The following is an 18980-nucleotide window of genomic DNA, read 5'->3' on the forward strand; positions in this document are numbered from 1 at the left end:
CTCAAGCCAAAGGGTTTCACTAACAGAAAGAGCATGTTCGTCCCCTTGGTAGGACATTGTGGTCACCAGTCAGGTCACAGACCTGCAGAGACTTACTGATGTGCTTTACTTCAATGGCAGCACGTGCAAATAAAGTTCATGGACTGCTACATTCAGCCGCACCAGGCATCTGTACGACTGGTTGTGATATCAAGCTTACCAGTTTGTGTGGCAGCTGAAACCTATCATTGTGCAGATTAGAGAGTTATTTAATCCCTGTATGAAACAGCTGCATCCAGCACACGGAGTATCGATTTTGGTGTGTCATTGGGCCCCTTGCTCAACATACAGCTTGGGCCAAGCAAATGAGCAAAGCACTAGGATGCATGTTGAATGGCAGAAAGGATAATGTGGAAAATATTACACCTTTATATAGTTGTATCGTGTGGATGCATCTGGAATACTCTGTGCAGACTTTTTTTTAAAGAAATTATTAAGAATCTGGAAAACTTCCCACTAGAAGAGAAATTAAATGACTGGTGCTATTCACTTTGAGAGGCACAGAAGAGGGACATAAAAACATAAAACAATTAAGTGTATAAAGAAGGTGGATGAGAGAAAACTTCTCCTTCTCTCTTAACATCCCACAAAAAAGGATGGACATTAGGTTGGAATGGAAAAATCAGAGCCACTTGAATGAAGCATGTTCCACACAGTTGTTTCATAAAAACATGAAAATTGCAGTAACAAGAGTATCAGGGGTGGGTAACACAAAGCTAACATCTCTACAAGATAGTAGAGGCCATAAAAATTTGGTACGTAAGCTAAGAATCTGTAGAAATTCATAGGACAGAACTTTATGCTGCTGACAACCCAAGCTCTTACCCCAGAAAACATAATTTTTCCTACTACAGTAAGAGGGACTCGTCTCTAGAAAATCAAAGCTGAATTCCGCAGTTCTTATAGTAGAACTGGTCCAGCAACTTCCCTAGATTTCATGTAACTGGAACCTGTTGTTTTTTTCCTATCTACCACTATTCTCTCCCTCCTCACAGGTTGGATAACCATAACTTCCTCCTCATCAAGCAGGCACTTTTGCTGCTCTCACCCTGTCTCTCTGAAGTAAATATGCATTCCTTTATAGCTGCAGTGGACACATCTAGTCCCCAAAACCTCCTGTAGCCTCCTGTGCAATCTCTCAATTAACAATGCAAGGGGTAAAAGGAAGGCTTGCAATTCTTCAAATGTTAATTCAGAAATGTCACATGTTCACCCAGTTTTGGAGACAACAATGTGATTTAGAATTAAAGTATCTGTTTATTAAAATAATACCCTGAAAACTTCTAATTCATAAATATACAAGGGTGTGAGATAACAGCATGCAGCTCAGAGCACTGAAGCTTCAGGCGGGAGAGAGAAGGAAAGTCCAAGGTAAGCTATTTACATGTGAAGACTGGCTCAGGCTGGGAGGATCCAAGGTGCAAGAGCTTATTGGTGATGTCAGCTGTTAAACACCAGTGATTTACTCACCTGTCACCCAGTTCATGTGCTTGAAAACAAGGAGATGAAGAGGTATGAGCATGGTATATCCTGGTTGTCTTACGTTTGGAGGGAAGAATCACATGTGGCTTAAAGCCACCCCAGCATTTCTTGCTCTTTCTGCCAGCAATTCCAAGGCCTCCAGACCAGACCATTTGTGCTGGCCTTTGGGGGATGTCCCAGCAGTCAGAAATTAAAATAGAGTGTGTTTATACCTTGGCTTTACATCTATTTTTGAGACCAGGGGACAGCTTGTTACAGCAACTACTGAGAGGTGAGCACTATGATGACTGGAATATTTCTGATTCATTATCTTGAGCTCATTTGACATGGTCAAATGCAGAGCTCAAACCACTTTTTTTTAATGAGTTATTAAGTTTTTTAGATCAACCTGTGAACACAACTTTAGTTACAGGCTGCCCTAAGCCTAGAGGTCTGTGGTGCAGTGGTGGTGGTCTGCACAGAGCCAGCTGGTCACAGGGTACTGGCTTGCTTCCTGGTTTTTCAGCTGCCAAGCTATATTATAGCAAGCTAAAAATACATTAAATATTTTCCTTTCCTAGTATTACCTTACCACGTAAGCAATTGCTGGACTTGCCAGTAGGATGTTATCTGATAACCGAGGGGAGGGGAGGGGTTGAGCCCAAATAGGGAGTGAGACATTGGAGAGAGTCTGCTTCAGTGGCTGTGACCAGGAGGAGAAGCTGTTATGTTTCTATTTAGGTGGGTGATGAAAACATTCCTGAGTGCCTTCTTTAACCCATCTCTGACCACATCTCCCACTCTAAGTGCTCCTCCACACAAGCCCCTGAGCTTGTGCAAAATCTCTCCTGCCCCAAGTTGTGCCATTTAAGACCAGTTGGGTGGCCATGTAAAGACCATGTAAAGACATGGGGAGTCTCACACAGTTGACTGGAGTGTGCTCTATCCTTCTCTGATGCTATGCCATCAGAAACATGATTCAGCAGGTGACCTAGGCTCTGGGGTGTCGCACGTGGTACTGAGGTAGGGGACAGTCAGCAAGAAGACAGTCCTGCACTGTATACTCTTCTGATTCTGCCTTGGAGATGGGCAGCCCCAACAGCCACCATGGCTTCCCTGCCTCTGGAGGAGACCATATCATCCTCAGATGGATTCAAGGTCTGGAGGGAATTTTTGGGGGTGATGTCAAGCTAAAGTGTGAGAGGCTGGAGAATCTGCTGCACAGGGCAGGCATTTGGTTTTGATTGTTTAACCTCACTGGTGTCACATTTAAACACCATTTTGAATTGTTTCTTTTCTTGCATGTATATTGGAATGAAAAAAAGTATGAGGCTGCCTTGATACCTCCATTCTCAATGATCACTGTGTTTTTAACTAGATATAGCAGCAATAAAGTGAATGGGAAAGGTCTACCCCTGCAAAAAGCAAAATAGCAACACAGTCTGAAACTAGAGATGAAAGCCCTACTTAACAAGTGAGAGATGTAAAGGGCAGAAGCTATGAAAAGACACTGCATGAGCAAGTGGATAACACTTGGCTATCCAATAATTCTTCCCAGATTCTTACTAACAGAAAGTCTCTCCAGCAAGGCTACCGAGTTCTGAAATCAAGGTACCATGATCCTGAAGAGGGGCATATTCTTGGTCTCCTAAAACTTCCACAGGGCACAATCCCATTTCCCTTGTGTTTCCACACAAATAGTAAACGTTAACTGTAAATGGAGAACAACGTGTCTGACATGTTTGAGCATTTCCTCAGTCTCTCTGTGCCCTCTTCACACTTAACTCATACTGTGTTGTTAGGCTGCTTCACTTAACCCTACACTCCTTCCTGCTCCTCCTTCTAGCTCTTAGGACTCTAGTTCCAGCGCTCAGAAGACCAGGGAGATCAAGTGGTTCTTTTGCACCTCATAAGGCATGGCCTGTCCACCATTTCCATCTACCCTCTCTGCTCTGTGTCCTTTCATTACAGTCAAGAGCTCAATGATGTTTGTGACATCCCCATTCCAGTCGCTGGACACACAGCAAAGTGTGTTGCTGCTCTTATGCCCTCTTCTTCTGCTCTTTCCACAGCTCTTTGCATTCCCTTTGTATGCTCACCTTGCTGCTTCTGCATGGTAGTGAAGTCTTCAAAGGTGAGAGTGCGCACGGGGGGCCTCCAGAAGGCATAGGTCTCCATAATGGCCTCCAGCCCCGTCCTATGCAAAGAAAATAAAACAAGGAGAGAATAAGAATGTCAGCTGAGGGCATAGGCACTGCGGAAAGAAGGCTCCGACTTTTTTTGACAGGTTGCCAGCGGCTACCGAAAGGTCACCTTGGCATCTGTGAATTCCTCAAGTCTTCCTGCACAAGTGCTGGGCACCAGAGTAAAATAAAATTTCCCCAACCCAGGATTTCAAAAGCGTCAAACAGTCTCTCAATGCCTTTTTCCTTTACAAAAAGAATCTCAAGCCTCGTGTCTGCTTTACAGGAGACACATGCCTGTCAGCTCCTCAAGGTGCACTTTATCATTGACTGGGCCTCCACACCTGGTGGATGTAAGCTGTCATGCAAACAAAGGAGGTCTGGGATTCAGCCTACAGAACCAGAGATTTTGTGAATTGCCTTTTCCTGCCACTTCCTACTTCTGGACACTGTTCTGAAGTGCTATGGGAAGCCATCATAAAGGGAATCTTCTTGGGTTTGGACTTTGACTAGAAATGCATAAGATGCTCTTTAAAAATTATCAGTGACATCTCTGCTTTGGGTCCTTAACTCACCACAAAGACATAACAAAAAGAAAACACCAAAAAATTTGGTGAGAACTTTTCTTCTTGAAGGGTGGGGGTCTCAGATTTATTGTTATTTTCACCCAAAAATGCTGGAAGTCTCTTAAGTCCATAGCCTCAGTGAGGACACAGGTACATTATCAGGAAAAGACTCTATGTTCCTTAAGAGATAAACCCCTGGAATTTCTTCCCAGGAAAGGCTCTCCTCTGTGGAAGCTGCACACTGCTCTGTTCCCCATTCCTCACTTTCCCCTGCCTCTTTTCCAGCAGTAGGTTTTAGCCCATGCGTGACTGTACACTACTAGAGATTCTTCGTCAAATGCAAGAACATATCCCCTTTCAACGCAAAAGGCACTAACATCCCCAGAGCCTCTCATCAGATGTTGAGCTGACACTGGAGCTGCCTTTTGCTTCTGAAAATGTCTTTCTGCACGTGCCTTCACTCACTCGGTTAACTTTCCAAAGTCTCCCCGGAAGCTTGGATGCTTTAAATACATTGGAGTTGGCAAACTAAACTCTGTATTTTAAGAGGAGGTTTAGAAGAGAGGTTGTTGCATGGTGTTTATTAGCTGCTAAGCTGTTAGAAGTAGAAACAGAAGACATATCTGCATAGCAGTCTCACACTAGTGCTGAGCACATTACAACAAAACTATTTGGTTAATACAGTGGCCTCTGCCAGCTCATAGAGCTCAGAGACAACAAGGCAGTGCAGAATTTGAACCCATCTGCTAAGCTGGGCTCTGTGTGCAAAAGCTACCCTTCAACTACCGATATCATGCCCCAGGATTTCCTCTGCTCCCTGTGTGTGAAAGTCACACATTTTCAGACTCCATCTGCTTCTCAACTCTCACAGCTGGGAAGAGAACAGCACCTTTTTTGCAGCCTCATGAAATGTTCCCTGGCCCAAACATGAAGGGAGGACTTTCTGGTACCATATATCCAGGGGCAAAAAATGTCCTGAGCAACTTGCAATGCAACTAGACCTGCTGTTGAAAGGACCTGCCTTGGTGATTAAAACCATGTAATATATCCAAAAATGCAGACTGAAAGTTCCAGCTCTACTAATTCAGCTGCTCTGTGTCTTCCACAGAATCATGTGAGGAAGCAAAGAGGCCAGCTCACTAAAACCAGTGGACACACAGTCTGGCTCAGTCATTAGATCTCCAGCGTCAGACTTCTAGCTCTGCTCTCATAACTCCCTTCCAGTAAAATCCAAACCCTAATGGGAGGTGGCTCAGGGAGACAGTAAAAGCAGGTTAATGCTATTACCACTGCCTCTCCCTGGAGACTACATCATTATCTGCTCAGCAACTGACTCATTCTAAGTTTCTAGCTCTGCATCTACCACCTTCCGCTGTATCAATACAGTTCTCACAGGTACCATATAATTTGAAAAGGAAAAAATAGAATAGTCAGGAGATAATAAAAGGAAGAAATAAAACTAAATCGGGAATAATACACTGCTTTCAAGGTTTAGACTCCACTGTGTCTGTGACCTGATAGAGGGTAATTGGCAGCACTGAGAGTACCAGCTTTTATTCCTGCCTGTATGTCAGGGAAAGGAAAGATGCCTCCAGAGACCCACCTCCTCCTGCTCCAGGAGAGGAGTTCTACAACAGCACCTTTGCTGTGGACACAGCTCCTCTCACCCTTCCCTTTCCACACTGCAACTGTTGGAAACAACACTGTGGCTTTGCTGGACTCACAGATTGCCCTGAAATGCCGAGGGCAGCGTGGCAGAAGCAGGTACCTGAAGAATGGATGCCAAACTCCACGGCCGGTTCTTCCTGCCACTAATGTGAGACCTTTACTCCTCCAGAACACGTGTGGAACATGCATTACAAAACATCCTCTCTGAGTATGTGGATAACAGAGCTCAAAGTTATGTACAGTTCTCCTATGCATAAATTTAAGTCCCTATATACTAGAAAAATCTTTTTTTCCCATTGGTGTATGGTTTGTTTGGGTTTTTTTTAATTTGGTTTATCTTTTGGGGGGCCTATTTCACTTTGTGCAGAAAAAATATTGTGGGTGTTTTTGAAACAGTATCTAAGAAGGACACATCCTTACTGAACTTTCACATCTTTCCATGCATAAGACAAGATCCATGAGACAGCAGCTTCATGTGCTAACCTGCTAGGCACCAACCACCCTGTGTATGGAGTCTTGCAAAAGAAGAACATGCAGCCATGCTAAAAAACAGCTTTTGATGAGAAGGCACACCACCTTTGTGTGACTGATTTTACAACCCTATCCCCAGCCTTTCTTCTGTCTGTGATGTACTCCTATCTTTGAAAGAAAATGTTGAGGTGGTGAGGTGGGAATCAAGAAATTTAATCCCTGTCAACTCTAACAACTGTGTCTTATGTAGCAATTTATGACATTAGTGTGCTCTCCTAGTCAGCAGAAATACTGGAGTGCTATTATGTGTGTGTGTTCCACCCCCTAACAAGGAAAAGAAACCCCCCCTGGCCAATGAAGAGACCTTTTGGGACAGCAATAAATGCTGACAAAAAAATAATTGTTTGCAGCATTCCTGGAATCTCAGTAATACGGGGGGAGCTTTGGTGAGGGCTGCTGGTACCAAGTGTGCTGAACATAATCCATGTGGCATTTATTTTCTCTTCCAAAGAGCCGCACTGAAAAATTAACTTCAAACTATCTATCAGTCCATAAACCCTCCCCTCTCACACCATCTTTATGAAGGAAGTAAAAAGCAAAAGTATCAGAAGAGGACTCACTGCCAGCTTTTTTTTTTTTTAATAAGGTCAGTCCTTTAAAAGGTATCCAAAATTTACTCTCTCTTTTTCATTCATTCTTTTATTTTTAGTGCTATAAAGTTTTAATAATAGGCAATAAATGAAACAGTTCCATTGTCTGAAAAATGAAAGGACCTATCTGTGCACTTCCATAATCCATCCCATATGGCTGATCTTGCCATTCCCACTACATGCAGGATTCAGGTCATCATTTCATTGTTCACTGGGGAAGCCAAACTATTGGCTCCAAGTGCCTTCCTGGCTTTCTTATCCTAGACAAAACTCAAAGAGCATTTCCAGCAGAAGCAACTTGTATTCACTTCAGCTGCCCACATCTGAAAGTCAAGTGCTGTTATTTGCCTTCAGCCTAGGGTTTTTTATCTTCCATGACCCTGATGAGTTTCCTGACTGTTGTCCCTTCTAGCTTCCTCCTGGATAAGGAGGTCCTGCAAGCATCCCACTGTCAAATCAATTTTGCTTGGTCTCCAAAAATAGGCTCTGTGGCATTAAACCTGCACCCTTGCTACCCAAACATTTGGCTAGCTGAGCTCTATATCTCAAAAACTCTAGTTTCTCAATCCCTTGAAGTTCAGGAAAGAAACCAAGTAATAACTTGACTTGTACCTCCATTACATAGGTGTCCTTTCACCACCAGAAGCTTCTCTTGTTGCATTTTTACAGAAGCTTCATGTGCCTTTCCAAAAAGTGAAGAGGGACCAAAAATCAGGTAGAGGGAATCTCTAAGAAGTAGGAACCAAGACTCAGCCTTCAAACACAGGCTAAATTCCTAATCCAACAGGGCAAATGGCTAGATGGCTGAACACCATTACTTAACATGGTTTGAGTGCTCAAAGACTGCAAAACATCGTCTAGCTGCTGAGCTGTTTCTATCCTTCCCTCTGAAACCCATCACTGCTCCTTCTCCCAGCTTAAAGACTGAGGCAGTGAGCTATGAAGGGAGACACTCATGCAAATAACTGAAAGAGATCTAAGAAAGAATCTGGGAAAACATTGCTCCTCCATATGGATACAAGCATTTACATCATGATGGGGTGTCCCCAGAGCAACAGGGTTTTAGCAATCTCTTGTAGTAATGAAGTGAGACCACAGTCATAAGGAAACGTAGGGGAAGGCTGTGAGCTGATGGAAGCAAAAGATTTAAAAGGGAAACTATTTTAAAAAAAAACCAGTTAACTCCACGATTTCTGCAGCAGGAAACAACAGTGAAACAATAAAAGAATAAATAACTGGAGGGGAAAATATCTACCACCATTTAATGGAAGAATCTCCACACAAAGCAGAAAGGTAATGTCCTAGAGAAGAAGTGGCCTAAGAGTTCCTTTTTTCCCAATATGCTCTGCTTTTCCCAGGGGGATTCTCTCCTCCATCATTTGCTGGCAAACTCTAACCATGGCTCTGATTCAGTATCCCTATGTCACTGGGATATGATGTCCTGGAGCTGCCTCAGAATTCTGTGTCTCCTGCTGCTGCCACACCTTTTTTTTTTCCTTAAGACCTTCTAAAAACCTCTAAAAACCTTAAAACCTCTTGGACATATACTATTCAATTGCCTGCTTCACAAATGGCCCCTTCTTCAATTTAACCTGTTTCTTTTTCAAAGAAGGCCTACATTTTCAGTGGGACATTCTCCAGCCAGTCTGATGCACTGCAGTTGACCGAAGTTGTGGGAAGGATATGTGAATGATGTTTGAGGGTGTGGGAATTTGCAGAGCATCATGACTGCTAATCCAGCTGACCAGTAATCCTGATGAAATGACAAATTCACAGGGGGAAGAGCCATCCAGCATAGTTAAGAGAAGTCCCATTTGGAGAGTCCTCTCCCCACACAGCTTAGACCTGAATGTTTTTCTCCCTCTTATGTGAACGTCTATGTATGTGTCCTCTTGAAAGGGAGCAGCTGAGCGTTAATGTCCTCCACTAGCTGACAACAGCAGTGCAACCTTAGCCAGACCACAGCTTGTGAGGCAGGCGCCTGACTGCTATATATGCTTGCAAATACCTTTGCCTGTTTTTTTCTTCCTAAAGCCTCAGGCTGCTCTCTTTGATGTGTAATACCTTAAAGATTTTAATTCCTCTTTACATCAGCAGAAAGCCTTACTGAGCCCTCCCCACAGCTGCAGCCGTGTAGCAATTTCCTGCCCTTTCTTAAATCAATGAGCTACAAAGATCAGTAATTCCCAACTTTTTCAGGAAACTGTCCAAATTCACTGAGCTAGGACCTTATTAATGCCTTCCATGTTAATATAGCCCACCATGTACCTGGAACTGCATCAATCCTCTTCCAAACCCAGCCCCCAGTGCAGCTGTATCTCTGCACACAGATCATGTACCTGGGGCACATCCTACTTCCCACACACAGGAGAGGAGAGCAGAGTAAAAATCACATATGCCTCGAGGAGAACTGATGCTCCCAGTGGGGATTAAATGAGAGCGGTAACATCTTTTTGCATAGCTTCTGTAAGATGCAGCTCAGAGGAACTGAGCTAGGAAATCTCTAGGTCAGTTAGGTGTCTGTGACCATAGAGCGTGTAGCATTACAATGTGTGCTGGAAAACACAGGGACTGAACACTGTCCTTAGCAAACTATAAGGACGTAGTGGTCCTGGGGAACACACACAGCAGGAGCATGCAAGTAAAAACTGAATTACAGTGCCCATGGGAACAGCAAATGAGGGTTATGCACATGACTTTCACTCCGGCTTGCAGAATCTTGCTTTACAACCCTAGGTTTCTTGTAATGTACTCGTATATGTCTAATTCTATAATAAAATTAATGTTTAAAGCCTTTGTCACACTGATTGAAAGGATACCCAAGTCATTTAGATCTGAAATTCTCAGAGAGGCTGCAAATTCTTCAGGATTCATGAATGGCAGAAAAAGTTGAAACTTTGGTTTGATTTTCTTTTTCTTTTTTGATAACTCCGTAATGTCTTTTACTATCACAATAGGGGTTTTTGATTAAAGTTCCTGTTTAACTATTACCTGTTAAAATACTTTTTTTTCTAAATAACGCTCAAGGTGTTTTATTTAATCTTTTCATAAAAATCCTGGCAAAAATCAAGCGACACAGTCAAAGTGAAATAATCTGACAACACTGGAGAAAAACAGGAATTGTTTGAAATGAGAACATTTTTGCACTTTTATCCTGCAAACCTATCACAAAGTCATTTTTTCTTCTAATGTAAAGCAAGCATTTGCACTCTAAGTTTTGGCATTTCCTGTGAAAATTAAAATTAAAAAATGCCCTTCAACCAGCTCTACATATAATAAAGAATAAGTTATTATTTTGCACAGTGTTAGACTGTGACCTATTTGTCTGTTTTACAGTCTGCAATCCCCCATTTTTCTGTGTTCTTCATTTTAATAACAAAAAAAAAATAGGAAACTACAGTATCTCTACAAGTTCATTAATTTTACCTAATTCTTTAGATATCATGGTACCACATCAGCAATACATGAACAGTTTACTAACAACTTATCAGAGATGCTAAAGAATGTTTTAAAACATGAAAATCATAGAAATGAGCATAAATAAATTAATTTTCCAGGACATAAAAAAAAGGAAAAAACCCACCAGCAAAACACATTTACAAAATAACAGAAAGGACACTAAGGTAGAAGCAAAGAGAGAACCAAACATACGGCAGCAAAAAAATACAGTCACAGAAAAAAATGTTATCAAGCAGGAAAGAGATAAGTTGTCTTTACAGATATGTTGTCTAAGAATATCTAAACCCCTTTGTCAGGGTTTGGGACTGCAGAATCCAAACAGAGGTAGGAGCAGCACTGGAGGAGACTTCTGAAAAGAAATGGGATCAGTCTAGCTGTTTAACCTGGGAAGTATTTCCTAAAGAAGCCATCATTACACATTAAATCTGTTTAGTTAAAATAAAACAGTCCTTCTAATTCCTCTAAGAACTATTTTACAGCAAATTTCTCCTGTAAAACGTAATTATGATCACAAGATGCCTTTCTCAACCTTAGACACATGCCCTGTGCACTCATCAGGGAAAGGAGGGAAGAGATCGGTGAGGAAACACAAACAAGTTCCTGTTACCTGTTTCTCCCAGAATCTCTGAAACCTTTAGCAAAGGGGTTTCTGTCAATTTTTAATCTGGTGATCTAAAAGGAAGAAAAAGAGAATTAGTTGATGTCTTCAAATTTTTCTCTTTAAACAAATGAAAATTACGGATGATTATCACTCTCACCCAAGCCACCTGTACAGTGATTTTCCATACTTATTTCCCCAGACTTCTGTTAAAGTTGCTCTTCCATTATCCATGAATACACTATCTGCTTACAAGAGAATGGCACCAGAGACAGAAACCATGGCAGTATTAGGAAACCTGGCACAGCACTGAGGCTGAGAAGTTGTTCCTGAAGGAGAAGCACACCTTGGACCCAGACGCAAAGCCCCAGGAGCTCTAATTTGTCAATGTCCACGTGGTTTGGGAAGCAGGCATACTACTCATGTTTGGCTGGTGTCTGAGTTATCCCAGCCTCAACACTCTAGATGTCCAGTAGCTGGATGTGCTCATGAACCTTCAAACAATGCTGAGGAGGAAAGGCCTAGCAAAGCACAGGCTACAGCCCCCAAAGATGGGAGCTGGCCACCCGGTCACACGTACAGGTTGCTGCTGTCCTGGTCAGCATCTAGGTGGCTCCTCAAGAGTTTTCCGGTCTGGAAATATTTTTTTCTTTTTCTTTTTTTTTTTTTCTCCTTTGAATAAAGGAAGGGGCAGCCAGACTAACTGCTTTGGGGGGGATCTTCCTTAATGCTTTATTTTTAAGCACAAATTCCATATTGGTAAATATTTAAAATAGCATGAGGATTTTGACCTTGCAGTCTGTGGTATTCTACTCACTGTTGGCTATTCCACAACCTGGTGTAGCACAAGAGCTTTCCTCTGCCTGCCTCACCTTGTCCTGGAGATTCTATCTCTGGAGTGAAAGGAGAGTGAGATCTCCAGACCCTATCAAATTTGAGGTGTTTTTGCTGAAACTGCTCAGAAGGGACTAGTTTAATACAGTCTGATCTGAAGTGGATTTGCAGGTGTTTTGCTTCTGTCAGAACCAAGCCTTTACTCTAAATATGAGCCTCAGATCTGGAATGCAGCTCCTATTTTTGCAGAAGCTTAATTTGTGAACTTAATTTCCGCTAGCCTGACTTTGCAGCTGTCCTGGGACTTGTGTGTACAGACACAGATATGTTCTGTAGAGGATGGAATTACAGCAGAGGGAATCCCTGTGGTGGATTTGCTAACATTTTACAATTGTTTCCAGAGACACTTCTCCCGGTAAGACAAAGTTTTACAGCCACTGGAGGGCATGCCGGCAGGTTCAGGGGATTTAAATTTGGGTTTAATGAAAAGGTTTCTCCAGCCCACTAGAATCTCCTTACTGGTATTATAAAAATGTGATTGTGTCCCCCAAATTTTTCTGGACAAAATCCCCAAATGCTTGGAATTCAGAGAGACAGAAACTTTAGTGCTTATTTAGAGTGAGGCAGCTTATGGTACCAGTCCATGACAGGGATCCCTCCCTTAGCACCTCCCTTACCTGTGTAATTATGTCTTATAGGTCTGGTCATGAAGGAAAAATTACAGGCCTATTTCCTCTCATTTCTTCTCCTTCTCTGTCCTCTTTTCATATCTGGTTACAGCTAAAGTTTTTGGAGTATATGTATTTGGCTGAGAGGGGTAGGAAATTTCCCATACTGCAATTACAGAAAACCCACCATCATGTTCCAATATTTTTGATCCATTTCAAATCCTTATTTAAGTCAGTTTGAGGGGACCAGACTGAGAAAAAAAGTTATAATAATGGGAAGAAAAAGAAGCAATCATGGGAGCATTGTCAGCATGTATGTTGCAAAAAACCCCCAACTCTATGACATTTCACTAAATTGTTACAATTCACAGTTGTTAGAAATTGTTTAAATATTACAATCTGCCTTAAGCTAATTTAATATGTGTCTGTCCCTCAGTCCAAAAATACTGAATATAATGACATCCACTGAGTTCATGAAGTCATTCTCTACAAGTACAGTTGTTGCCATGGAAAAAATACTAACTTCATAATTTTTTTTTAACCAGCTTTTTTCCATTCAAGACTCCTCTGCAATTCATGGCAGGAAACTGTATAATCTATTGCCCTAACAGGTTTGATAGTATATTATTTTTATTCCAAGAGGGTTTGTACCCTCATTCTAGTTTTACAACAGTAACTTGCACTCTCTAAGTGGACACACTATTAACGCAGCAAAAATCTTCAATAACTGACATTCTGTTTCACATAGCTGGGGAAAAAAATTACCTTATGCAGCCCTTGTAATGCCATCACAACCCATACCCCAGTGAGGAGGAGAATGGCAGGAAAGGGAAATGGGATGTTCCTCTCACCTGAGAGTAAAACAGGGAGTATGTGTAGGCAAACAAGAGAAGGCAAGCTCCCTGAACCCAAAGCATGACAGAGGTGCTGTGAAGGCTAATGAGAATCTCTGAGGCAAGGGCAGCTGGCAGATGAGCAATACATAAGGAGACTACAAAAAGAATGGGTGGATACAAGGAGCGGTCAGTATGTGCAATGAATGTGCCTGAAGAAGCGATGAAGCAGGACACCTCATCAAAGAGTAGGACACAATATTTCACTGGCCACTGGAGGAGAAGGGAGAGCAAATGTGTACAATCAGAGCCCCACCCAACCCGGCTTTGAACACCACCAGGGATGGGGCATCCACAGCTTCTCTTGGGCAACCTGTCCCAGTGCCTCACCACCCTCACCACAGTAAAGAATTTTTTTCCTAGTATCTAATCTAAACCTACTCTTTTAGTTTGAATCTATTCCCCCTTGTCCTGTCACTACACACCCTTATAAAAAATATCTCTACATCTTTCTTGTATGCTCCCTTCAGGTACTGGAAGGCCACAACTTGGTCACCCAAAGCTTTTTCTTCTGATCTTTATTTACAGTGGGAAGCATTTTTTTTCTCCAGTCCCAGCCTGCTGTCCACACACTCAAGAGGTTGGAAGAGAGGTGCCATTGAAGACTAATGTAAAAAAGTTAAGTACCTCAGCTTTCTCCTCCTTTGTTGTTACCAGTTTTCCAGCATTGTTTATTGGAGAGGTACACCTTCTTGAACCTTCCTTTGCTGGTTAACATACCCGTAGAAGCCCTTATTATTTTTTCCAGGTTCAGTTCCAGCTTCGCCTTGGTCTTCCTCACCCGCTCCCTACACAATCATACTTAATCTCCTTACTCTTCCCAGGTTACCTGACCTTGTTTCCATCACCCATGCATTTGCTTCTTTCCCTTTAGTCTGAGGTCCCTACTCAGCTATGCCTGTCTCTTGAGTTCTTTGCTTGATTTCTTGCTCCAGGGAATTGCTAACTCTTGGCTATATAGAAGACTTCCTTAAAGATCTACCATATCTGTTTTATCCCTTGTTCCTGAGGGCAGTCTCAAAGGGGATCATATTGACTAACTTCTAGAAGAGCTGGAAGTTTTCTTTCCTAAAGCTCAGGGGCCTAACTTGACTCCTTACCTTAGGACATTTATGCACGAGGATTTCAGTTCATATGCAATACAGGCGTTCAAAGTCTTATTTTGTCAACAAACTGATGAGATTGCACTTCTTTAAAATTTTTTCCTTCGCTGCTATAAAAACCCCAACTATGAGTTTTCTTTCTGAGACAACAGATCTGGACTAGTTGTACTACCTTAAAATTATAGCAGGGACAAGACACAGTAATTTGTACCATGAGACAGCAAGGAAATTTGAACACAATACATCTCTTTATGATTGATCTCACCTACTTACATTACAGAAAAAGACACAGCCATCTTATCTCCAAGGTGGTTTTCTGACTAGATACTTGAAATCTACACACTACCCCAGAGCAAGCATTTATTTTTTAACCTGCAAAGTGTACACTCTTCTTTAGCTTTGTTTGGTAGAGAAGAAAAGGTCTCAGTCACAAAGAGCACACTGACATTTTTATGACCACACAACATAAAAGGAGCCTGAAGGCACACATCTTTACCTGTTGATTTTGGTAGGCTGTCACTGTGGTGAAAACTGTCTCAGGGAAGTTAAAGGTTTTCACCCCATCTCCTGAAGGAACTGGCTTTGTAGGAGAAAGATCACTGCTGAAATCCTTGCGGATGACATGAACACGAGGCTGGTATTTATGCATTGAATGTAAGATTATCTGAAGAGAAAACAAAAGGAAAAGGACTTTTTTCTTTCCCAAATATTTTACACCACATAAAGATGTACAAGAAAGCAGGGATGGAGTAAGAGCTAATATGATGAAAACTACCCTTTTCTTACAAGCATGTATGAGACAAAGTTTGTGCTAAGTGCAGAGAGAAAGCTGATTTATTGCTTTATAGGGTCAGGCAACAGTTTGAGGAAAAGCACTGAAATAGGGAAAAAGCTCCATAACTCTGGAGAGCAGCTACAGACATGTGCTGAACAAGACAGAGGAGCATCAAAGCAGCAGCAGCACCCTTTCAAGACTGAGAGGAGCAAGGCTGGGACAGCAGGCACCACAATTAACTTCTAACTTACATGGCCTTGATCATCAAGTTCGTTGTTGGTCAGCTTGAGCTTGTCAAAACTGACCACCTGTCTCATCCAGGTGTCTCCAGAAGCCAGTGAGTCAGGGTGGATGTAAACCCTTGGGGGTACTGGAGAGTCAGCATTGCCAGCCACCATCCACTTGGAGCTATGATACACATACCTGAAAAAGGAAGGGTAGACCTAAGGGAAGTTGTCACTCACTCACTGTAGGAATATGTCCAGAGCTCCTCCTCCCCTGCCACCCTACCGCATGCAATTCAAGCTCTCATTTGCAGTCAGGGGAGAATGTGCTTTATTGCAACCTCCTACCTTCTAAATGAAAGCCAGATTATCCCTGAGCCACTTGTTCAGACTTGATTCCTTATTAAAACCGCCTTGCAGTTATTTTGCCAGTAAAACTCTGCCACATGTGCCTTCTCAACTCCTTAACCCTCTCTGAGCCAGAGTAAGAGGCTGGAAAATATGGATAAACAAAGTCCTCTCTGAAAATATTAATAAATGCCCTGTAATTTCTGGAAATCGGCACTGGATCCCATACCAGACTTTGCAAAACACATGTGGCTTCACCTAGAAAGGGCAACAGCCAATAGATACCACTAGAACAATTGCTAAAACAGAATTTCTGGTTTGAAATGTTGCAAAACAGGAAATTCCATATGGTATTACATACATTGGGACTAAAGGAAAAAAATTATTTTTGTTTTCCTGACTTTTTGTGATCTTTTGTGTTCCTGATCTAGCCATCCTATATATGCCATAAATTTTTCTACCACAGCTTTGCCTAGACACTTTTTTTTCTGTCCTGCAGCTAGTTCCATCTAAGGCATTTCACAAAGAGTCCTGCTAACACCTCTAATTCTGCCCTGGGCTGCCCCTCATTGGGTCTCTACTCAGCTCTGCTAAGCTGTTTCAGTCTTTACCTACAAAGACTGACTAATTTCTTGTATTTTCACAAGAAATGAAAAGAAAAGAAAGGTCTGTTCCTTTCATTGCTAGTTTGCTCAATGGACAGAAACAAAGGGTAAGACAATATATTTATTTTCAATGTTAATGTTGTCAGAACCACACTCAAAGAAAGAAAAAAAACCACCCAGCTGAGTATCAAACACTCTCTTGATGCTTCCCCAGGAAAAGTATTTTCCTGAGAAACACTCTGCACAATTTGAGAGCAAAAATGTAGTATTTAGCGTTTGAAGCATAGGGTCAATTCCAAATCCCTGAAATCTGGTTCAGTCAAGACCGTTAGGGGAAAAGGGGTCTTTTAATAAGAATACATTAATCACCTCTGTCTGGATAGTTTTCTGGGATGTAGGGGACTATGAGTTTTCCAGAGTACATTTAAGGGTCAGAAGCCCGTTAATATCAGAGAAACCTCTTCCTGTCTTTCAACTCAGTGGTGGAGTGTTTCTCAATGACTCCACACTCTGGGTCAGGGACCAATATTCACTGTGGTTGCTGTGCTGGACAGTGAATGCTTTTAAAATTTAAATCACCCAATTCAGTTCAGGCCAGACCTGAGGTCCCTATCTTAGTTCAGGGGCTGCTTGCCCATTGCTTTCTTGCTGAAGTAGTTTTAGAGACTGTAGACTCCCCATTGATAACTCCAGTTATCAGTTCCCTCAGAAAGTTGTAGCGAATCAAGTCAATTAGGAAATGCATGACAGGGAACTCCTCAATTAAAAACTGCTATTTGAAAAGAAAAAGATTTAGATCCAAAGAGACTATATTAAACCTCTGGATTTGTGTCTCATGATTCTGGTCAAATCAACCACGTTGATATGAATCAACATGGTCTCCTCCAGCAGACCTTTGCAATCGTGTATAATGGCAGGTGTCCTTGCTAGGCTGTCATTAACAGTAAGTTATTATAAGGTTCCTACCTCTGCACTTAAAAAGCTTACCTGTATCTCTTGTTATCCACAGGGACAATGTCCATGGCAATATAATACTGCTGGTGGGGATCCAAGCCTGTAATTTTCACCCTCATTGCTGGAAACATTCTCCTAGGAAAATAAGAGTAGAAATAAGGGGGGGAAATGGTGAATAAGGATGCTGAAGTGGGTCCTTATACCTCTTTCTGACACCAGGAGCATGCTATTTTACACAACCCAGTACTTGCTATGACTCCTCTGGACTTGGTGTGGGTAGAAAAGACTGTGCTGGCAGTGGTTTGAATCTTCAAATTTTTCCCACTTAGAAAAACGAGTGGTAGGATAACAATCTGTAAGTAATAATAAATACTCACTGTCAAGCACTCTGTTTCCAGTTCACAGCAGACAATTCTACTATACTTTACACAGATTGTCCTCTCTAAGGCATTTTTAGGTAGTATTTTGTGCAATGTTGTCTTTCTATGCCAGGTCTCTATTAAGCATTTTCTCCTGATAGGCAAATTATGAAACTATACGCCAAGAAGAATCAATTCCCAGCTTTTCTCTTGTCTGAGCTCAAGTTTGGTTCTGCTGTACACTAGTCACTGCTCTGGAAGTGTTTGTAGCAAAGCAATAATTTCAGAAGCGAACAGATCGGAACAATTTTAACCTTGAAGATGTCAGTGATAGTGTGGCTATGGCATAATTTCTCATTCTTAAAAACTTTATGGTGGCCAGTAGACCAATATCTGTTCTATACCTCCCTCAAACAGCACACTAAGGGAATTGCTTGTGCCGTATTATATTTGCAAGTAATGTGATATTTTCACGTCTTCATGAAATCTGAGGAGCAGAACTGCATGAAGTGCAGACGAAATCAAGCAGCAGAGCAGAGCACTGAAAGAAATCCTGCGTTGTTTCACTGGCTGTTAACTCAAACCTGAGCTCTACTTGACTAGCTTCTTAGCCCTTATCTGAGAAAAACTTGAGTGGAGGTCCTATAGGATGGTGTTACTCAATTCCATGACTTCTACCTAGAAAATGCAAAGGTTTGGTAGGAGACACTCTGAAAGTATTGCATGCTCATACAAAATTACATTCTACTTCTCTGACAAGTAGGTATATCCTTATGGAATGAAGGTTTGGATGGAAGGAGGATATTAAAGGGGAATTTAAAATCATAATGCTAAAATAGTGGAAAAGTGTACAAGAAATGTTGTCCTCTTTTTCCAGGAGCCATCCCCAGAAACCATCATGACAATTTCCTTTCTATTTAGTGAGAAGCAGTGAACATCAGAGAAGAAGATTTAATTCTCCCAGAATTTCTGTTTCTCAAGGTATTACTAGTGGACATAGCCTGGAGGAGGGAGAAAACAGGAAATTTTGTGTCAACATCTCCAAACATGTCTCTTAAACTTTTCACTGCAGGGATGTGACCATGACAAGATATTTTATTCTTTCCCATCCAAGCCACATAG

At 41.8% G+C, this 18980-nt stretch overlaps 1 protein-coding gene across 1 annotated transcript in view; it reads right to left on the reverse strand.

Annotated features, from left to right (window-relative positions):
- The window catches only part of TBX15 (T-box transcription factor 15), a 92334-nt gene that overhangs the window by 13110 nt on the left and 60244 nt on the right, over positions 1 to 18980 (reverse strand). Inside the window, exons 3-7 of the mRNA XM_018074716.2 lie at positions 17533 to 17634; positions 15620 to 15791; positions 15090 to 15257; positions 11105 to 11169; positions 3600 to 3697 (exon numbers count right to left, since the gene is read on the reverse strand). Of these exons, the coding sequence (XP_017930205.1) occupies positions 3600 to 3697; positions 11105 to 11169; positions 15090 to 15257; positions 15620 to 15791; positions 17533 to 17634 (605 nt within the window). The remainder of the gene's footprint in view (positions 1 to 3599; positions 3698 to 11104; positions 11170 to 15089; positions 15258 to 15619; positions 15792 to 17532; positions 17635 to 18980) is intronic.

Source organism: Manacus vitellinus, unplaced genomic scaffold (assembly GCF_001715985.3).
Source record: "Manacus vitellinus isolate BGI_N305 unplaced genomic scaffold, ASM171598v3 scaffold_28_pilon, whole genome shotgun sequence".
Classification (NCBI taxonomy): domain Eukaryota; kingdom Metazoa; phylum Chordata; class Aves; order Passeriformes; family Pipridae; genus Manacus; species Manacus vitellinus.